The sequence below is a fragment of the Serinus canaria genome, chromosome 4, assembly GCF_022539315.1.
Source record: "Serinus canaria isolate serCan28SL12 chromosome 4, serCan2020, whole genome shotgun sequence".
In the NCBI taxonomy this organism is placed as follows: Eukaryota; Metazoa; Chordata; class Aves; order Passeriformes; family Fringillidae; genus Serinus; species Serinus canaria.
Genome location: NC_066317.1, coordinates 65,221,638 through 65,241,847, shown reverse-complemented (window position 1 = coordinate 65,241,847; position 20,210 = coordinate 65,221,638). Strand labels below are relative to the sequence as shown.

At 43.9% G+C, this 20,210-nt stretch overlaps 1 protein-coding gene across 5 annotated transcripts in view; it reads left to right on the top strand.

Annotated features, from left to right (window-relative positions):
* FGFRL1 (fibroblast growth factor receptor like 1) overlaps positions 1-20,210 on the top strand; it is a 167,483-nt gene that overhangs the window by 63,411 nt on the left and 83,862 nt on the right. For all 5 annotated transcript variants that reach the window (XM_018923885.3, XM_018923881.3, XM_030239367.2 and 2 more), the window contains exon 3: positions 17,498-17,770. In XM_018923885.3, coding sequence (XP_018779430.1) covers positions 17,498-17,770 — 273 coding nt within the window. The remainder of the gene's footprint in view (positions 1-17,497; positions 17,771-20,210) is intronic.

Sequence of the window (20,210 nt, the reverse complement as noted above, 5' to 3'; positions counted from 1 at the left end):
CATTTACAAGAGCTGAGCACCAGCTCCTGGCTAATGAAGAAGGAGGGGAGGGATGCTCTGCTCCTGTACCCAGGGCTTTGGTTTACACAGCTCCATTGTTTTGCACAGGGCCTTCCTGCCCTGCAGCTTGACTTGCTCTGTGACAAATTATTCCTTAATTACTGGATGGCAGAAGAAAAGCTTTACAGCCCTGAGGTTATTCCTAACAAATCAGGTTACAGAAGACTTGAAAATTATATTGAGCAGAAAAGCACCATGAGGTTTCCTTGGGTGCCTGGGCTGTGTTAAGCTTTACCAAGGCAATGTGCTAATGAAGCTTGTTAAAATGCAATTATACATTAATGCTGTGGATGCAGAAATGAGGATAATCAGCAGAGAGGTGCTAGTGAAGCTGTTGTGATTAGCATGATTTGTGTGTGTCGCTGCTGTGCTCAGGGCCTTCACCAAACTGTGCAAGGTGTGTGGACACAAGAAGGCTGTGCCTCAAGAGCTTCCTGAGGGTATGAGATGGAGGAGTATGGCAGGAAAATGGGTGGAGCAAAGCAGCAGTCAGATAATAAAATCTTATAATCATAGAAGAGTGGTTTGGGTTAGAAGGAACCTCAAAGATCAATTACTTCCAACCTCCCTGCCACGGGCAGAGAGACACCTTCCACTATCCCAGGTTGCTCCAAGCCCCATCCAGCCTGGCCTTGAACACTTCCAGGGATGCAACAGCCACAGCTTAACAGGGCAACCTGTTCCAGTGTATGCTGAGTAAAGAATTTCTTCCACTCATCTGGTCTAAATCTCTTCTTCTTTTAAACTGTTTGGTGGTGTTGGCCGTGAGGACCAGCAGGATGCCAGGCTTGGCTGCTGACCAGTGATGGTGGGTTCCTGGTGCAGGAAAGCTTAAGGGGGCATGTGCAGGGAGAGAGCCAATGCTTCAGCCAATGCTGAAACATGTAGGCAGAAAAGACCTATGATTTTCTTTGAAAAATATAAAAAGGCAGGAGAGAGCCTGGACATCTGGCACAGCTGGAAGAGGGTGGACCTCTGGTAGGGAAGAGGTGGTAGAACAGTGATTGGGAAGAGGCCAGGAGGAGCCTTGACAAGTGAAGAAAAGTAGCATCTTTGATGTGGCAAGGAAAGGTGGATGTGAGGAGAGGGAGAAGTGGCCAGAGCAGTGCCTAGAAAAAATTAATGTGGATGAGGCAAGAGTGTGCTTTGCCAAGACTGGAGCAGAGGAGTCTTGATGAAATATGATGGGAATCTGGATGCAAACTGCAAGTGAGTGGACGGGCAGCCAGGGCTGGGCTTATCAAGGAGCTGCAGAAAGACTTTGGCTCAGGGTCTGAGCCAGGATGGGAAGAGCTAGAGGGAGAGCAAAGCAAAAAATAACACCAGGGCTGTGGGCCTGAGCGACAGGCAGGAGAGTAGCAGTGTCCACAGCAATTAAGGAAGGAGGTGGGGAGGGGGAGGAAGATTAAGAGCTCTGAGCTTGAGCTGACAGCTCGACATCCAGGAGATGTCAGGGAGACAGGCAAGGTTTTCGTCCGGACAGAGGGAGACAGGCCCGGATGATCGGATCAGACAACTGGGGGACTGATTTATGTGAGAAGATTAAAAGAGCTGCTTGTAAATATATGGATAGCTTGGCTAAGTGACACCTGAGGGGACAATAACTGTCTGCAAGTGTATGAAGGGATTGGATACTGGAGCCAGGAGGAGGGGGAGGGAACAGTTTAGGAGCGTAGATGAGGATTTTGACTAGAGGCAGTGGAATGAGGTGGAGCAAAGCTGGCTGTATTGCCTCATCTCCTCTGGAAACTAAGATTCTTTGTTGAGTCTTAAGAGCTGCATATCCCTCTAGGTTCCCATCTGCCTGTGATCACAGGGTGCCTTGCAATCTGGTGTGTGTCCTCACAGCACCTCAAGAGAGGAAGGTGTCCCCAGCTTTGGGCAATTGTGCAATTTGTGGCACTTTGGTACCTTGTGTGACCCTTGCTCTCTGACTATCAAGGACCTAAGAAAGTACCCTATCCATTAGGTTCTCTCCCTTTTATTTGTCTCTGTTTCAAAGGGCCATTTCTGCACATAGTCCAGAGAGATGGGTGGGAATGAGACCTAAAGGGGCTCATCCAGCCCACAATTTGTGACATTTTCTCCACCTGGTCCTTGCAACTTTTTAACTTAGAAAGTTTTACCCCTCTGTGAAGCCAAGGGAAGGAGCAGCAGGTATTGATTTGTTTCTATAGGGCTTATCTATGGGCCAGTGCCAGTCCAGTGCCACGTCTCTGCCTTTTTGGGTATTTCAGAGAGAGATGCAGAGCATCTGCAGGAGGCAACTCATGAAAGCTGTCTGTTGGGAGATTTGGTTTCCTTACACTGGATACAGCCTTTTGCAGGACCCAGGTTTCTATTTATTTTGGGCAACATTGCTCAGAACATGAAAGGGTTTTCCTAGGAAACTTTAACAGAACACTGTGAAAAGTAAAAGGAATGAGCATAAAGTTGATCCAGCCCAACGTTTGTTACTTGATTTTCTGGTGGAGGTTCTGCTGTGATACCAGGTGGGGGTTAAATCCTCAGATAAATCTTTCAAAGAAAGAGCCCTACTTCCAAAGTTAAATGCCAGCTGTCCTCTTCTGTCTGAGCACCTTTTCCATCCCTGACCTTGTCTGGCTGGTTTTACATTGGTGTCCTAAAGTGATGAAATTCATGTGGTGACATTTTTTGAGGGTCAATCCATCTCCATCCCTTCCAGTAGCTTTTAAGCCTATAAGCCAATTTCACTCACATTGTTTGAGAAGGAGTGATGTGAGAGATACAAAGTTCAAACTTTGTGAAAATGGGAAGTCATGTAGAAGGGATTCTAATTGTACTGCATCCCACTGCCACCACGCTTGGAACAAAGGCCATTGCAAGTCTTCAGCCTTTTCTAAATGTATAGATGAATTTTCTAGAGAGACATTAATGCAACAGTGACAAACAAGCAAATAAATAAATGAAGATGTCATCAGATTCTTGCCCCTTAACAGGCAAATGGCTCCACAGAATGTAGGGCCTATGGAAATTAAGCTTTGTTAATAAAATTGTCTGTCATTACAAACTGCCCCATCCCCAGTGTGGGGCTGTACAGGTATCAGTTTGAGATGTGAATTGCTGGTGGCTGTTGCACTTCTTTCTGTGCATGAAGTGCTCAGGGTGTCATCCCTTACCAGTGCCAAACCAAATCTCATTATGCATTATCAATAAAAAAATCATATGGAACCAAATAGTATAGAACCAAATCATACAGAACCAAAATGCATTTCCAGCTCTTCATGCAGACTTCAGCTGCATTTTAATGGTGGAGCCCTTCAGTAGAGACCAGAGGTCTCTGACCGTGAAGGTTTCCTTTTTCCTACAAGGAGTTTGTGTTTGACCTTGGCAGCCACAGTTACAAGCAGAGCTCCCTGCTCTGACTTTGGCTTCTGTTTCAGCAGGACCAGAACCTGTGGGGTCTTTCTGAATATTTCCCTCCTCACCCAATATTGTTGAAAATGAGCCTGAAGTGCTGACAGACAGCAGCACTCTCAGTGTGTAGGAATCCAACATAAACAGTCTTGCTGGTTGTGTACTTGGACATGTTAAACGAGGTCTCTGCTTTGATCTTCCTTGCACTATCCTAAAGCCCAGCAAGCAAAGGCTAAGTAAACAGACCTTTGATTTCAGGGCTGTTTGGAGCAGAGGTCTTGTAAAACTTTTATCAATGGCAGAGCTGAGCTACTGAAGTCCCTCTTGGACTGTAGGTGCTGCAAGAGTAGCAGTGTAGTTTTATTGACCCTAACATCTCCTTGCTTCCCATAATGACAAACATCTGGGAATATGAGCCAGCTTCCTGTTGATTGTAATGTGCTAGTTTCTCTAGGAGAGACACCTGCTTATAATCTCCTGTATGGTGAATGGAGCATAAGCTTTTTCAGATCCTACAGCTACTGGATCCCACAGCCAGTGCAGCCTTTTGTTAATGCATGTCACAAAGATGGTTTAAAAAAATCACATGGGACACATCCATGGGAAACGCTCACATTACTAATCCTGTGTGTTCAACACTCCTTGGTCAAACCCTACAAAAACCAGCACTTTGGCTGAAATAGCTTGAATGTTACAGCAAATTGGATTTTAGTTATTTGTTTCCTGTTTTCAGAGCATTTAGTGATTCCCCACAATCACAAAGGTCACAAATTTTCTTTCATGTTTAAATAAACAAGAGATTCTCCTTCAGGATCATGCCCTCTGAAAAGAGACAAGCACCTAATATCCCAAGATTTGAAAATTAAAATTGTGAGTTCTGGCAAACTCCCCTCAATAGATGAAACACAGGAGCTGGATTGGCCTCTATTTTCTTCTGATTTAGTATTTTTCTCTGTCTTCTGGTGAATTACATGAAGGAGACTTTGTTTCCCTTATATTCACCATAGGAAAGTGACATAGGAGAGTGAGATCCTGCCAAGGTATTTTATTTTTTAGAAGCATTATCAAATTTTCACTATATTTATAAAAATGGAGTCCACGTTGTTCCCAGTGGGCCAAAGCTCTGAACCCTCTTGGTGGAGCCATTTCAGGCAAAGCTTGAGTGAGCTCAGGACAAAAAGCTGAAGTGTTTTGTTCAGCCTTACCAATGATTATTGCTTCATATCAAGAGAAATGCTAAATGACAAAATATTGACCAAAAATAATTGACCAGTTGTTCCATGCCCATAGCGCTCCTCCTGTATCTTCTGGAAGTAAAGTTGAGATTGTTGGTCGAGTAAATTGTGAGTCAGAGTGCATCTAGTCCCTCTTGTCTTCTGCCCTCACACTTTTACAGCTTGGCCTTAAATGACGACCTTTCTTGCACTGCCTGTTCCGCCTTAGCCATGAACTGATCCTTTACTGTCAGTCAAACAATGCAGCTCTGTTCTCCCTTCGGAAGTGAATTTTGTCTTTTGTTAAATAGTCACATCCACTATTAGATAAGAAGTGTTTTTAACAGCCTTCTGGTTGTTGCTATTTGATGGCAGTTCTTTGATCCCTGGAGGGGTTTGCGGTGCTCTTTGTGATATACAGCAAATCGATTTTACCCATTCCCATCTTTTATTGATGAGTCTTCCAAAGGGGTTTCACCATAATCAGATTGGAGAATACCATGGCACAGACATTGGGAAGGGACTGGAATTTACATGCAATAAAGATTAGGGGATTAACAGCTGATTAGGAATGTGCTGATTTCTCCAGCCTCAGGTACAGCAAGGGATCCTGCATGTCTGCTGTTCTCTGACCTTGGGTTTTGACCTCTTGACTCCTTGCTCAGAAATGCCAGCGGGCAGCACAGAGTGATTCCTGACGTGGCTTCCCTCAAGAACAAGTTCAAGTCACTTCAACAGTAAAACCTATTTTTGTGAGCGGGGAAGCCCAGAAACGCTTCTGCAAGTGGACAAGCTGCTCGGATGTGCATGGGCCAGGGCAGGCTGGGCAGACAGGCTGTGGCAGCACTTGGGAGTGCAGGCAGGAATTCCTGCTGACAGCTGATGCTCCGTGCGTGTGCCGCTACCCGCACGTGCGCCATGGGATGTGGGGCAGCTCCACACTCGAGACAATATTTCTCCGTGCACAGCTTTTCCTAGATAGAGCCTGTGCTCTCAAGGTTTCTCCCCCTTCCACTTGCAGGAGGGTAGCTGCACATAACCAGACACTGAGGTAATAGGATTGCACATTAATTGATATTCCAGTGGCTCTATCTACCTGCTGGATATGATGTTACATTCCAGTGTGCAGCCCGCCAGCGGAATGGCGTCACTCGAAATCACGGAGCAGTCGGTGTCAGCAAAACTCTGGTGTCCCTCTGTAGCTGCTGAAGTTTGGGCAGCTCAAATAAAGTAACAGGCTGTGCTAAGAACAGGGAGTTGGTAGTTTGCTTGTGTACCAAATATTAGCACCATCTTGCTGCTGATGCAGATGTACAGGGATAAAAGGCAGGCAATGTGGGATCTTCAGCAAAGGAGAAGTATTTCCAAATCCATGGTTTAGGGAATCTGAATGGATTTATATTTTAAATATTTGTTTTCAGTAGTTCAATTTTGGCAGACTATACCCACTGCTGCGTGCTGGTTTGCTAATACCATTCATCCTGACACATTCCATGCTGGTGTGTGGTTCAGGAGGAATACCTTCCTCCAGGTGATATGAGGCAGCTTTTGAGCAGCAAGGGGGTGCAGCAAACCTTGGACATACCAGATTAAAGGCAAATCTGGTTTTATCTGATTTTAGAAGCTGAACAGTCCCAGGACGTTAGAGCACAGCCTCTGGCAGTCCTAGGTGGTGCAATTGGACTTAGTAAGTCTGACAGAACAAGAAGTCATCATTCTCTCCAGGTAGTAAAACAAATAAAGCCAGGTAAGAGTGCACTAACCCTGTTGGGGGCAAGCAACAGGGAGGGGCACAGGAAGTGGGTCCGATTGAAGCTCTCCCAGATGCAGGCAGGCTGCAGAAAGCTGCCTGGGTCCCAGTGAGTCTATTGTGATTTACATCAGGTAGTATGTGCTTCAGTGTCTGAAGAGCAGGAACCAGATGGGAATGCTATAAGAATTCAGTGATAGTTTCCCTATGCAGGAGACTTGGTGTCTGTTGAGTTTAAATGTAGGTTTTCAATGAATCAACCTTGGGAAAACTTTATTTTAAAGTGCATTCAAGTACTTTTCCCTCCTGGAAGTGATGTACAGGTGTGTATAAGCTAGACTGTAGAATGGCACAACAGGAACAAATCTTTCAAGCGAAATATTTGGTGCTGAGGAGGCAATGTTCACACTAAAGGCACTTTGGGAGTTTATTCTGGATCAGCTCCAGTTTGGTCGTGTAGATTGAGTGCTCGTTAATGGAAATGCCAGAGGACAGCTTCTGCTTTTGTTTTCTCTGGGGCCCAGGTAGCAGTTGCTGACTGTCTGCATTAGCAGCTGGGGTGGGGGGGGGCTTGGGAAGATTGGATCTATAAAGCAAAACATTTGGTTTTGAGGATGTGGCACCTCCATTTCAGAGGAGTGTTTCCCTTCAGAATGGCTTTAATCTGATTCTGAGAACTAAATGCCCTTTGCAGCTCAATTTCATACAAAAGCAACTTAGTCCATGTGCACCAAAACAGCTTCATGATGTGAAGCAAAGTATAATTGGTGGTGAATATAAAAAAATCAATTTTAAAGTATGTCTCTGGTGCAGATTATGACACTGATGTAGGCATATGTAAGGCAGACCCTTATGATAAGGGTTTAATTCAGAGAGAAAGAGCAAGCTCCTATTACAACTACCATGTAGGTTTTGGAAGGGCAACAGTGAGTGGTTTCAGGCAGGATTTTAAAATGCTGCTGTCTTAAAGATGTGTTGCATTTTTCTTTAGGAGGAAGATTTGGTTTTTTACTTTTAATTTTTCTTCCAGAGCAAGAAAAGTTATAAATATAAATATACACACAGACACATGTATATATATATATATATATATATATATATATATATATATATATATATATATATATATATATATACATAAATAAAACATATATAAATAAAAATATATTTTTGTTTATTATAGCCCAAAATAAATAATGCTTTCAGATTTTAGGAACACAACAACCAATTAAAAAAATATTGCCATTGCTTAATCAACATACTTTTAAAATCACAACTTTTTTGCTTGCATGTGTTTTACTTTGATTGGCCAAAATTATTACACAAAATATTTCTCAAGCTGAAAAGGGAAGAAAACCAGGCAAAACTCTTTGAAAGAGAAAACTAGGTAAAGTCTTGCATCTTGACAAAAATGTGATTTTCACATAGGAAAACAGTTCTGCCAAAGGCTCCATACCAAGCCTGCTATGCAGCCATTCAGCTGGAAATGCTTTCTGTTCTAGAGAAGCCTCTGAAAATATCTCCAGTTCTTAAATACCACAGTGTTTATCTCTTTGTGGTCACCATCAAACAGTTGTTACCACGCTTTTGTGGTGACCAAACATAGAAGCCCCCAGAGACGAGGGCAGAGGAAAGGGAGGGCTGAGAGCAGCCCTGCCATGCAGGGCAGTGCCACTGATTTCCCAACAGCAGAAGGCTTAGGGATATTTTGGCAGTGTCTCATGATCAAGAGTGAGTGTTCAAGATGGTTTTCTTCTGAGTCCTTAGTGCACTAATCACACCTTTTCCATCCTGGCTATTGGGAAAGGCCAGTAGGAACCAGCAGTGGATGGAAGAGTTTAAAGTCATCTCCACTTTTATACCTTAGAGTGAATTCTGGTTAAAAAGGTTTTTAAGAATATTTTGAGGAAAATCAGTTCCTTGGATACAAGTGAAAAAGACTTCTGTGTCAGTCAATGACTGAAAACTTGCTGCTGTGGACTACCAGGAAAGCAAACCAGCTATTTGAAGGTCTGTGTTTGCATCGTTCCTGTGTATGGCACAGAGTCACCCATCGTGGTTTCTGTTTTCCTGCAGACATAAACAATGACACTTACAATTTCCTGCTTGCACAGTGCTCACACAAGAGCCTGTCCACGAGGGAAACATCAAATTACTTATTAAACCCCCTGCACACTGCTCAGACTGGGTTAAATATTGACTACCAAGGTTCAAGGGGAGCCTGTGTCACCAAATGTGAACTTGGGCAAACTTGGGCATCCTATTTTCTAGGAGTTGTTCCGATCAAAATGGATAGGTGACAAAATGCTGTGTGCAGGGAGGAGGGACAAAGAAGGGGACAGCAGTCAGAGCAGGTTGTCTCAGAAATAAACACCCATCTTTGGAGCCTGGGGATTGGGAATGTGGTTGCTATTGGTGGCTCGAATGGGAGTTTGTTACAAAAAAAAAGCAAATTAAACTGAGTCTTGCGGAGTGTTTGGTTTGTTTTACTGAAAGTCCTTAAGATGTGGGCGATTTGGCTGGAAAATCCACTGGGCTTGTGAAGCAGGATTTGCATGGTTGGGAAACAGTTGGAAGGGCAATACAGTACAATGGTATTTATGTTAAAATTTGGGTAGATCTAACCCAGAAGGTAATTCAGGGCTGCCTGACTGGATTGTTTCCCAGAGATTATGGGAAGCAAACAAATGTCTTGTGTTGGCAGGAATGGTCCCTCTGTGACCTGTGGTGGAGATGGTGGAGGTTTGGAGAAAGCAGGTTGGGGCTATGGAATTTCAGTTGGGTTCTGGATCCTCCCTCAAGCCAGAGGATTTCTAGCTTTCTTCCAGAATCAGGCAGTTTGTCCTTCCTGGAAATAGCAGCCTAAAAAAAAAGAAAAAAAAAATCCTTCTAATTTTCAAACCTTGAAGCCATGTTTTAAGGCCATTTCTTTTGAAAAAATGCCCAACAAATTAGGAATGGCATTTTTTAGTTGGGCCTGCCTTCTTGAATGGGAATGGAAGAGATAGATTGTGAGGGTGTGTGTGCCAACACACCTTTGTTGTACTTATCTCTTCTCTACAAAAGGTTTTCTGATTATCCATTGAGCTGCATACCTGAACTGCACCGTCAGTATAATTTTAGCATTTAAGTAGAAATATTAGTCCTCTCCTTTGGCCCACACTAATCCCACTGGCAGCACTTGAGAAACAATAAATAATATCCTTTCTTCCACACTAGAAACTTTCCAGCATATGAAGTCTGTTTCTTCAAAAGTAATTTGAAGTAATCCTAACTCTCCTTTGCGTTTGCTACCTCAAAACCTGAGGGATAAAGTTACTATTTTTGCTGCTGAAAAAATGTTCAGCAACAATTGAAATTGAATGTCACCCATGCACATTTAATTTAATAAGATGGTAATTTCATGTTAAATAAATACCAACTGATTATTGAAAACATATGCTCAAAGGATTTAGAAACTACATAAGAGATACATATCTCATCTAGTGTTGTTGAACTAATAAATCTGAGCAATAATCAAGTGCCAATAGTTTAACATACAATAACTGTTTTATTAAATGTCAGTGAAATGTGTATGCAGGGCACTTAATTAAATGGAACACGTTCCCAGGTATTCTAGTTTTCTTAGTTTTGGAACATCTAGAGTAGGAAATTTACTGGCAGCCTTCACACAAGGGGCTAGTTATTACTCATGTGAAAATATGGCAGGTACTTTTTCTGCTATCATTTCATCAGGGAAGCAACTCCTACCACAGAGGTAGGGAAGAAAGGGAAGATATGGCACTTCACTTGCTGTGAAATGGATCTGCAAAGCTGCTTTCTCCATCAGGTTGTTGGGCTGAGCCATGCACCCAAGCCTGGAGCTTGTTTCTGCAAACAGTCCATGATTTCCAAACCTAAGCCTGACCAGCCATTGGGGCTGGTCAGCAAATACTTGTGGTGTTTTTGTGTTCCTCTCTCAGAGTCTTTGTTCTGTGGAGATGCTGTTGGTTTTTTCTTTAATCTTTTGATTGTTTTTGATAAGCATTGTTTTTGTCTGTGGGCGCCTATGTTTTCAAGCCAAGAAGGACCCATTAGCTCATCTAATCTGATCTCCTCATGTCATACCAAAGCGTTTGGACCAGTTACCCCCACGCTGACCCCTACTTTACTTGGCTAATACATACCTTTTGGAAATGCAAACTGTTTTGTTTTGAAAATATGAAAAGATGTTGGATTCACCAGTCCTTTGAACTACTTATTCCATTAGTTAATGGGATACATGGGCAACACATTCATCCTTTTATCTCTCTCAAAAAGCATTTTTATCAGTTCTGCTCTCCATGTAATGGCTTCCAACTGTGCAGAGAGCCAAGAGTTCCTCTCTTTCAGGAACACCTACTCCTCTTGATTGAAACTGTTCCCAGCACTGCTTTGTAAAGCCTTCCCTGTTGGATTTGCTCCTTGGTAGAGTTTGTCCTAGCAGAGCCAGGCCTCAGTCTATTCATCCATCATTACAGCTTGAATGTCAATACAAATAATGATATTAATGATATGCAGAGGGTGTGAGTGCATAATCCCCACGTTGGTCTTGCAGAGAGGGTTAAACTATTGTAGAAGCGGTTAAACTCTGGTTGTAAGCAGGAATTGTCCAGCCCAGCTTTGCAGCAGCAGGTACCCCAAGATAGGCAACTCTGGATGTGTGTTTCAAACATGGCTTTTAGGTAGTGCTTTCCAGCTGCCTGTGTACATTTTGGAGTGTTAGAAAGGTAAAGAAAATCCACTTTGCTTTGAACCTCCCTGGCAGTAAAAGACTTTGGAAGCTCAGGTTTTACAGTGATGAGCATGGCGAAGCCCAAATGTTGCCTCAAGTTTTGGTGTAAGAGATTGTGTTTACACCAGATGAGCACTTTGATTGGTAACCTCTGTCCAATTCCGTCATCTCACTGTTGTAGTGAAACATTTCTATGCTTAGCTCTATTTTCCTCATAGGACATACACTGTCTGTGGTACTCCAGCCCCTCATGCTAATTCCATGTGTTGATGGGTTGTTTGGGTGCTTCATTGTGAATGACTTTGCTAATTTGCTAACACAGCACTTCAAAAGAAGTCTTATCTACATAGAAAGTGAATGTGTTTGGTATTAAATAATAAAATATACATAACCCATGGGGCTCTTAAAACTTATTTAACTTCTTTATAAACTTTACAATACAGTATGTGGATATTATAAATTACTTTCCATTCCAAGAAACTGTCCGGGCTTGTTGACCTTCCTTGGAATTTCCTCTTTGTAATTATGTTTAATGTGTTAATAAAGTTCACTTTGAACTGTATGATGGCAAATGGTCTCATAGGACATGGGTCAGTGCTGGTGCGTTCACCATATGTGAAGCTTGATATTAGTGTGCAGTTTAGTTGTAGGAATAGCAAGGATAAGTCCAAACAATTGCAGAAGCAGTATCTCCTCCCCAGGTTAGCAGTAAAAAGGGGTTCATGGAAAGTTAGGAATGTGGAGTGGGAAATCATTTAGCTTTCACTGCTAGGTGTTACTAAATTATAGTGCTGGGTTTGAGTCACTATCAAAACACCATATATTTAGAGGGTTTTCACACAGAGCTGTAAATCATGTTTACTACATGTATGAGTTGAATAAGTGCATGAACTTTGCAGTGCAGCCCAGGAAAATATAATTACATGTGTGTGTGTGTTTTTGACTGTGAGAAATATGGACAGGAAGCTCTAGGCTATTCCACTGTTGTGTCTTAAATACACTTCTAGAAGGTTTTTTTTGCTGCTTCCTGGAAATAGCTGTTTGCTAAAGCAAAGAGGCTTTCTTGGGTTTTACATAACTCCTTTTGCCAAGAAATGGCAGCTACTATCCCTTCCCAAGGCACAAGGGAGGAGAGCAGGAATGCTAGTAAAGCAGTGTCAGTAGCAGAGCAGCAAGTGGGGCTTTTCTGTGGTGTAGGATAGTGGATATAAATTGAAAATTGCCCAGCTGTTCAGTAAGACAGGTGTAGAGTCTGTCTTTTATATAATGGAACAGAATGGGGATTCCAGTTGCTTGTATTCGTAAATGAGGCAAATAAATCTGCACACTTGTCTGCATGTATATGAGCAGAAATATTTAAAACAAATGAGGTGATCATGGCATTTCCTTGTTAATGTTTGACTGAGTTTATATGATCTTGAACAGAAAGCTTGGCATCTGGCTGAGCTTGTTGGTTTCTTTCTGGTTGTGTTTATATGTATTTGCACATGGGGAAACTACAAGCAAGAAAATAACTTGGTGGAAAATGTAGGTTCTGGATTGTTAAAATTATATTTTAAGCCTGATTGCACCCTGGCCCTTGGAACTCCAGGCATGATCCCTGCTAGTAACTAAAATTATTTGAATGTTATGGGGCAAAGTTATATTTAGTTTGCGTTTGGAGAAAGAATAACAACGAAGCGCAGGGGGAGGCAGCTGCATTCTCATAACTTCTTCCCGAGTCACATCCACAGATGTCAAATCCCACCCTTCTCCCTCAGACAGAGTACTAAAAAATTATTCTCTCAAATTGTTGGGTTGAGGACAAGGGGGACTTAAGAAAACCTGCCCCCACTGGGCTTGTGTTGAGGCGGGGCTTAACTTTCTGAGCAAGTTCCTTCTGTTCAGACAGGCTGTAGAACCAGCTGCACCCTCTCCACTGTGATGGGGCTTAAAAGCAGTGCCCACTGGCCATAGAGAGCTGTCCTTGCCTGGTGGAAAACTGCAAGAGTTCCCTCACCCTTCCTGACTACAAAAATGCTTAAAAATCTTGGATGGAATATCTACCTAGGACCTTATTTTCATGCCCTTCTCCCATATCCCATGAAAAAATGCTGCAGGAAGTAATTGCTATGTCCAGGAGCATCACAGATTGGAGATTCTTGGCACTTAAAAGAGGCTGATGTTTCCAAGAGTCACTGCCTAATGGGTAAGCAGCTGGGGGGATCACAGTGTAGGGAGTCCCCCAGGATTTACACTCAGGGCCAGAGGGCACTTGCTCTCCGCTGCTCCACCTAGAAAGGATCCAGCCTGGAGCTTTGGCCCATGAGTGCAGGCACATGGCAATTGACAGGATTTATTCCCCCCTAGCCAGAAAGATGATCCAAATTAGCATTAATTTTACATTGGTAAATGCATGAAGTCACTGTTTTAACAGTCTGGTTTAATGAAATGTTTTCAGGTTTCAGAACGATCCCTTACGGTTTTTCTCTCCAGCTCTTGGGGTGTTGCCTTGCCCACAAACAAGGCAGGAGCAGCACTACAGTGAGCAGGCACAAGGTATTGCACTCGATTAGAGCATTTCTGCTCACACATGACACTAAGCTGGAGCCCAGGGCAGCAGAGATCGTGACTCTGGCTGCTTGAGCAGTAATTTCATCTGCCTTTTACTGCTGCCTTAGAGCATGGGACAGACGCCGGCAGCAGCGAGGGATGGGAAGTCAGTCAGAGCCAGGGCTCAGCCTGTTTTTACCTCCCTGGCAGCTGTAGGTGAAGCAGCAGGTGCTTTGCTGGGATTTTGCCTCGCTAAGCAGCTGTAGATATGTATCCAGCCTGCAGGGCCCGTGTCCTGGGCTCTGCTCCCACACTGCACACTCAGCTGTGAGCGCACACGTGCCCCAGCCCTGCAGGGTCAGACACCAGGGACACTCCCAGATCAGCGCCTTGAGAGGGCTCACTGGGCACTCTGCTCTCCTGGCCACCCCCTGGCATATTATGGGCCAATTCTGGAAGGTGGGCAGCTCCTGTCAGTAGCAGGGCTGCACACAGGAAATTGGCAGGCTCAGCATGTTTTTACTACATCTTTTTGCTCTGTTCATGCAGCAGGAGATGGAACTGCTATTGAGAAACCCCGGACATTAATTTCCAAGAGAACCTGAGTAGTGCTGAGCAGTTTAATACCTGGAGTCAGAGGGGGGAGATGTTTTTGCCTAGATAATAGTGTGTGAGGCAGCTCTGTGTCAGTAGCACCCGCTGCCCAGAGGATATTGGAGAAGGACCTTTTTTCAAAACAAACTTACCCCTCTCTGCAGCCTCCCTCCCCTGATGCCTCTGATGGTGCAGAGGTGAGATGTGCCAAAGTGTGTCTTGACTGGAAAAGCATTCATCCGTCACTGCTGCAATCCCAAGGCAGGGCTCTACAGATATGTAGTGAAATAAGACCCAATGAATGCCTGTACATGAGAAAGAGAGAGAGACATCTGTGATGAGAATATTTTATTCTTGCTGTAGCCCAGCTTCAGGAGGTCCAGCAACCATTGGTTTGCCAGGGTGTCTGAAGCCTCTGGCATATGTGAAGGTGCTGAATTATCTTGTGGTTCTTTGTAAACATGGTAGTAAATTACAGTATTGTAATAATTACCATGGCGCTTGATATTTGCATCAGAACACTGATTCCAGAGAGTACTGCTTGAGCAGAAAGTTATTAATGCAAAGATGATAGGTAATTAAATGGAAATACCTACAGCAGAAACAAGGCCTTATCATCTTTGTCCTAGAGCTGTACACTACTGAGAAGTGCATGCTGTATCTGGCAAAATTCACAGCAGGAAAAAAGAGTGAGGAGAAGGTTTTATTCCTGTTCCTGAGAAAGCTGCTGGAGGAGCCAATGAAGAGCTGCAGTCATGTTTTTAGGCAGAATGGCTCTAAGAAATGCACCCTTTTCTAAATGTCATAAAGGTCTGCAGATAGATCCTGTGACAGGGACTGATCCAACAATTCCTCAGAATGAAAGGTCAGTCAAAGGAAAATGGCATTTAGAAGGACCAAGCTTACCACTGACCCAAACATGTGACAGATCCAGAGGCAACTCTGGTGCCATCAGGAGCCCCGCTTGTGCAGGCTGCCCCAGAGAAGCACATGACGTGACTGGGAAACTATCTGATTCCTGCAGGTCTCCAAATTCATCAGGAGTCACCATGAATGTCGGAAGGAAAGGGGTTTTGAAGGAGCCTACAGCAGGCTTCCAAGTTGGGAGGAGAGTGCTCCTCTCTCCACTGTCCCTGCTTGCCCTGCACCAAACATTTTTTCCCCAGTACTAATTATAGATCTGTTTTTGTCATTTGAATATGCATGAAGTAGTGTCCTGGCTCACAGGCAGGTTGCAGTGAAACTGCTCTTAAAGTTTGACTTGGTTTGATAAGGCTCTGAGTCAGAAAAAGCCTCTCCAAGGGCCAACCCAGAATTTCAACAGGTCTGTGGACTTGTCTGGGCATTTCAGCTCCTTTGCACTGAGTGAGGGCTCCATGTAGGGAAGTGTAACAGAACGTGGGGGCAGATTCTCACCCAGTGTTTGTGAATTCTGCCTTATCAAAGGCAACACACATAGCCCCCCTTCATGGGTGGATTTTCACTATAAAATATTCAGCAATGCAATTTGTGTCAGACCAGCATTCAAAAGGCCTTGGGTTTGTCTCTCCATCCACAGAGATGGTTGGAAATCTCACAAGGTGAAGAATGTAAGGATGGTTTGGAATTTTTAGGAACGTCTGGACAGGCAGGATTTCTCATGGTGTTTTGCCAGTTCCAGAGTATGGGAGGATACCATCACCTCCAAGGTCTGTCCCACAGGTGACTGCAGAAGATGTGAAGGGGTTGGTGTTATCTTTGCCTTCTTTGTTATTTTTGTTATCTCTGACTTTTTCAGAATAAGTGCTCTCAAGGTCCTTACTTTGGGTCATTAGGAGTTCATCAGAATCTGAGTGTTTCTAAGACCCACTGATTTAACCAGCCTCTTAGTTAAACTCTTTAATAAATTTCAAGCTAGTTCACCACTCTGTTCTCAGCTTGAACAGAATTTCTTTTCACCAGCAAAACTGCAAAATTCATGGGTGGGATTCAACATGAGTAACTGCAACAGCAGCTCTGGAGTCATTCAGGAGCTGGACTGCATGTACTGCCTCAGTCATGCTGAGGAAAAATCAAGCAGACTTTGGAATAATAGGAATTAGTCACGAGGAAGTGCAAATAGGAGCTCTGTAGTTTATTCCCTGTGGGTCCAATCCTGCAAAACATTAGGAACAGGAGTAAAATATGAGGGAACATTTCCAAATCCCACAAACATCTTGTGGGTTTTGGGTGCAACTCAGCATCAGCAATCCTTAGCAAAACATTTTGTCCTTGTGCAAGAACAGGGCACTTATTATCACACCCATTAATAGACTATTCTGGGAAGAGCACTGCTATTGCAATCTGTGTAGAGAACTTGTGCAATTAATGAAAAGGCAGAAAAGGCAGATGCAGGAAAAATGCTCTCAACTTTTCAGAGCCTTGGGAAGGAATTTCAGTTGGAATTCAGCTATGGGAGCATTCCCACTGTTGGAGTCTTTATCGCTTCTTTTTTCTGATTGTTGGCCTGTCCAAGTGCATCCTGTTATCATGTGGCAAACAGTGTTTTTAGTCTGACATTCCAGGGACACTCTTTTGTATTAAATTATCACCTTTTGCAAAGAGCAAATATTTGTCAAGTGGGTCAAACCGGCAGGGTTGCTAAGGAAATTTATAAAAATATCCTTTTGGACTATAAGCAATGTTAACATGGCAGGCTAAGCTGTGTCTTTTATTGAAGCACTACCCAATGAATGTTCTGTGTTCAACAACTGCAGGCTTAAGTGTCTCAGATAAAGCCCATCTGGTCACTATTAAAGGGAATTACTGTACATACAACATGAAAGAATTAAAACATTTGGGGGGTGTGGGGCAGTGTTTTGTTGTAAGTACCACTCCTGTTATTAATTTTACCTTCAGGATAGGTGTTAAGTTTAAAACAACTACAATTTCTTTGCCAGAAAAGTTTGTGTGTTGGGCTCCTTCTTGCGACAGAAAAATGCTGGAAATTTTGGAAAAGCAATAGTGCCTCAGAACCAGTGGTGGGTTAGCATGAGCTGCAAAGCTACAGCTTCAGGTCTTGCTGTATCCCTCTGTAGCTGCTGACATTTTCAGCCCTGGTTGTAAGTGATTTTTGGTAAGCACCTTCTATTCTCTGTAGCAGTCAGTGTAGTGGCCAGATTGATGACTCAGCTTTGAATCAGTGCTGTGTCACTGGCAGAAGTCATAACAGCTGTTCCTGTCTCTGTTCTTTGCTAGGCCCCCCAAGGATTGCTGATAAAGTGATTCACCGGCAGTCCGTGAGGCTGGGCAGGACCATCAAGCTCCTGTGCCCGGTGGAAGGCGACCCCCCGCCCCTGACCATGTGGATGAAGGACGGACGGACCATCCACAGCGGCTGGACGAGGTTCCGCATCCTCCAGCAAGGGCTGAAAATCAAGGAGGTGGAGAGCGAGGACGCGGGGACCTACATCTGCAAAGCCACCAACGGCTTCGGCAGCACCAACGTGAACTACACCCTCATCGTCATCGGTGAGTGGGGCTGGGCAAAGCCAGGCTCACCTGCTCTGGGGCCACAGGGACAGAGCTGATTTCCATGTAGCTGTCCGAGATTGCAGATTTGCTCTGCTAATCATTCACTGGCCTCCACTCTTGGCCGGCCCCTTCCAGTGTTTGAGGATTGCCAGAGCTGGCGGTGCTGCTGCGCATCTTCTGCTGCAGCCGGCTGCAGGCAGATAAGATTGCAGAGTGCCAAAGGTTACACATAAACAGAAATGATGCAATGGCCACTGGGGTCCAGATCACAATGAATTCCACACAGGAAAGGCTGTGTGATAAGGAGAGGTCACACTGATCTTTATGTTTGCTGTTGGAACAGGATAGCTCTCAAAACAAATGTTGGAGCACCCGTATGAAAATGCCCAGCGGGAAGATCCATGTGCTGAGCTGTTGTGAAACATGGTGTCTTCAGGAATAATAATATCTGGGTTGAAACAAAGCTCTGAGCTGGCATGTAACCCAGGGATGCTCAGCTCCTGAGAAATCATTTTGGTGGAGGCAGGATCTAAAAAGCCTCAGATGCTGTCTCAGTGGCCATGGGTTCACTGGCAATGCTTTTGACCATTTTCAAAAGGCTTGCTTGGCCCAGAAATGAGATTTTGGGGCCACTTGCTGGGCTGAGCATTCCCAAAGTCTCCCAGAGACATTTCTCTGGGTAATCAGAGATTCCTCTGCAGGGGCTGCCACAGAAGTGTGCTCTTTGGTGCTTGGCTGGAAGAAGGAAAATAGCTGGGTGAAGATCAATGTGTTAGAGGATGTTGAGGGAGCCAAGGGGAGGGTTACAAAGCAGGGGATGAGATCAGATATCTTGCTCACCTTTTGCCTGATCCTGAGCATCTGGTCTACAAAGTTCTGTTTCTCTGAGATGGTGGAGTGAAGACAGAGTTTAGAGTAGTTTCCAGCTGCTTACTGGTTGGCTCTTGGCCTGGTTTTGTTCCATTTCTCCTTTTTCCTCTTTGCAGCAGGAGGGAAAACTGCTGTGGGCTCAGGGCATGTAGCAGACACTTGGTGCTGCTTGATGGAGGATTATCACCTGATAACAGGGTGATTCTTGGAGAATGCACTTTTCTGCACAGCCAGTGTAAGAAAGGGACCAGAATGTAAATATCTTATCTGGAAAGAGATGCTTTTGTGAGGGAAACCCTTTGGTGACTCCTGTAGCATCAGTGGGATAGAGCTGCAAAAGTCGTCTTAGTTTACATAGTTTGAGGATTTGGTTTTTCTTTCATCTCTTTCTCAGCCACATTTATCCATTTCTCTGTGCTACACTGAACAAACAGGGTGAAGTGGAAATACTCTTACAGAGTCATGTCTGTACAGACTCCAAACTCTTGGTTGTGGAGAAATGAATGCTATAGGAGACTGCTTCAGTCCAGCTTGTGCTTTTGCAGTATGTGGAGGTTGCCAAAGTCTTTGATCTCTTGTGTCATTCTCTGTATTCTATAAAACTCAAGCCATATCCCATTATTCCAGGGTAGAGGCATCAAGGTACCTGTAAGTCAAAGAAGGCTCTGCCTATTCTTGGTAGCACGACAGAAGCAAATGAAAACAAAAAGCCAGGAGGCACAGGGTAAATGTTGGACTAGAATTCAGGAAAGATTGGGACAAAAATTCCAATTCAGTTGCTCAGGGAAATTGGATTATCAAATATAATTGTGTTAAGAACAATAGTATTCATTATATTTGGCACTGAAAAGCCCTGGGCAGAAACCCTAGTTATTTAGAGCCTCATCAGGCATCTATGGAAGGAAATGGCAAGCTCCCACTGGCCTCTGTGGGTGTGAGATTGAGCCCTATGCAAACAAATATTGATCCCCAAGTGCCAAGAAAAGGGTAACTTTAACCTAAGTCCGTGTCAGACATATGGGCTGAAGTATCATTCATTTCCACGCATCCTTGTTGTAAATACTGGCCAAAACCAGTACTTTTTGTACTATTTTTCACCTTCTTTCCTTGTCTCACAGTGTGCCCTTGTGCATTCTTGTTGCTCAGACCATTTCTGATGGATTACTTACGTCCCCTGTCTCTGGTGGTGCAGTTGTGTTCATGTAGCGTTTCAAACCGATTGCTTTTCACTGGAGCAGTTTCCCCTGAAAACAAATGTTCCCCTTGTGTCTTTCTTGTCAAGCTCTGCAAGTAAACACAAGGTATCACTGACTTACTCTTTCAAAGGACCCAGACATTTAATGCAAAGACCAGATGCTCATGTTCGTCTTGGTGAAAATACTTTTGGTTGAGAGAAAATCAATCCCTTGTTGGTTTTCGAGAAGGAGGCAGTGTTTTAAAACCAACTGCATGTCAGTTTTGATGATGGTGATCAAGTTGATGGAGCTGTTTTGTTTGTGCTCTGGAAAGGACAAAACTTCATTAGGCTTTTGAACCATATGGCTTCTCTATTTTCCCACTCCTTCAA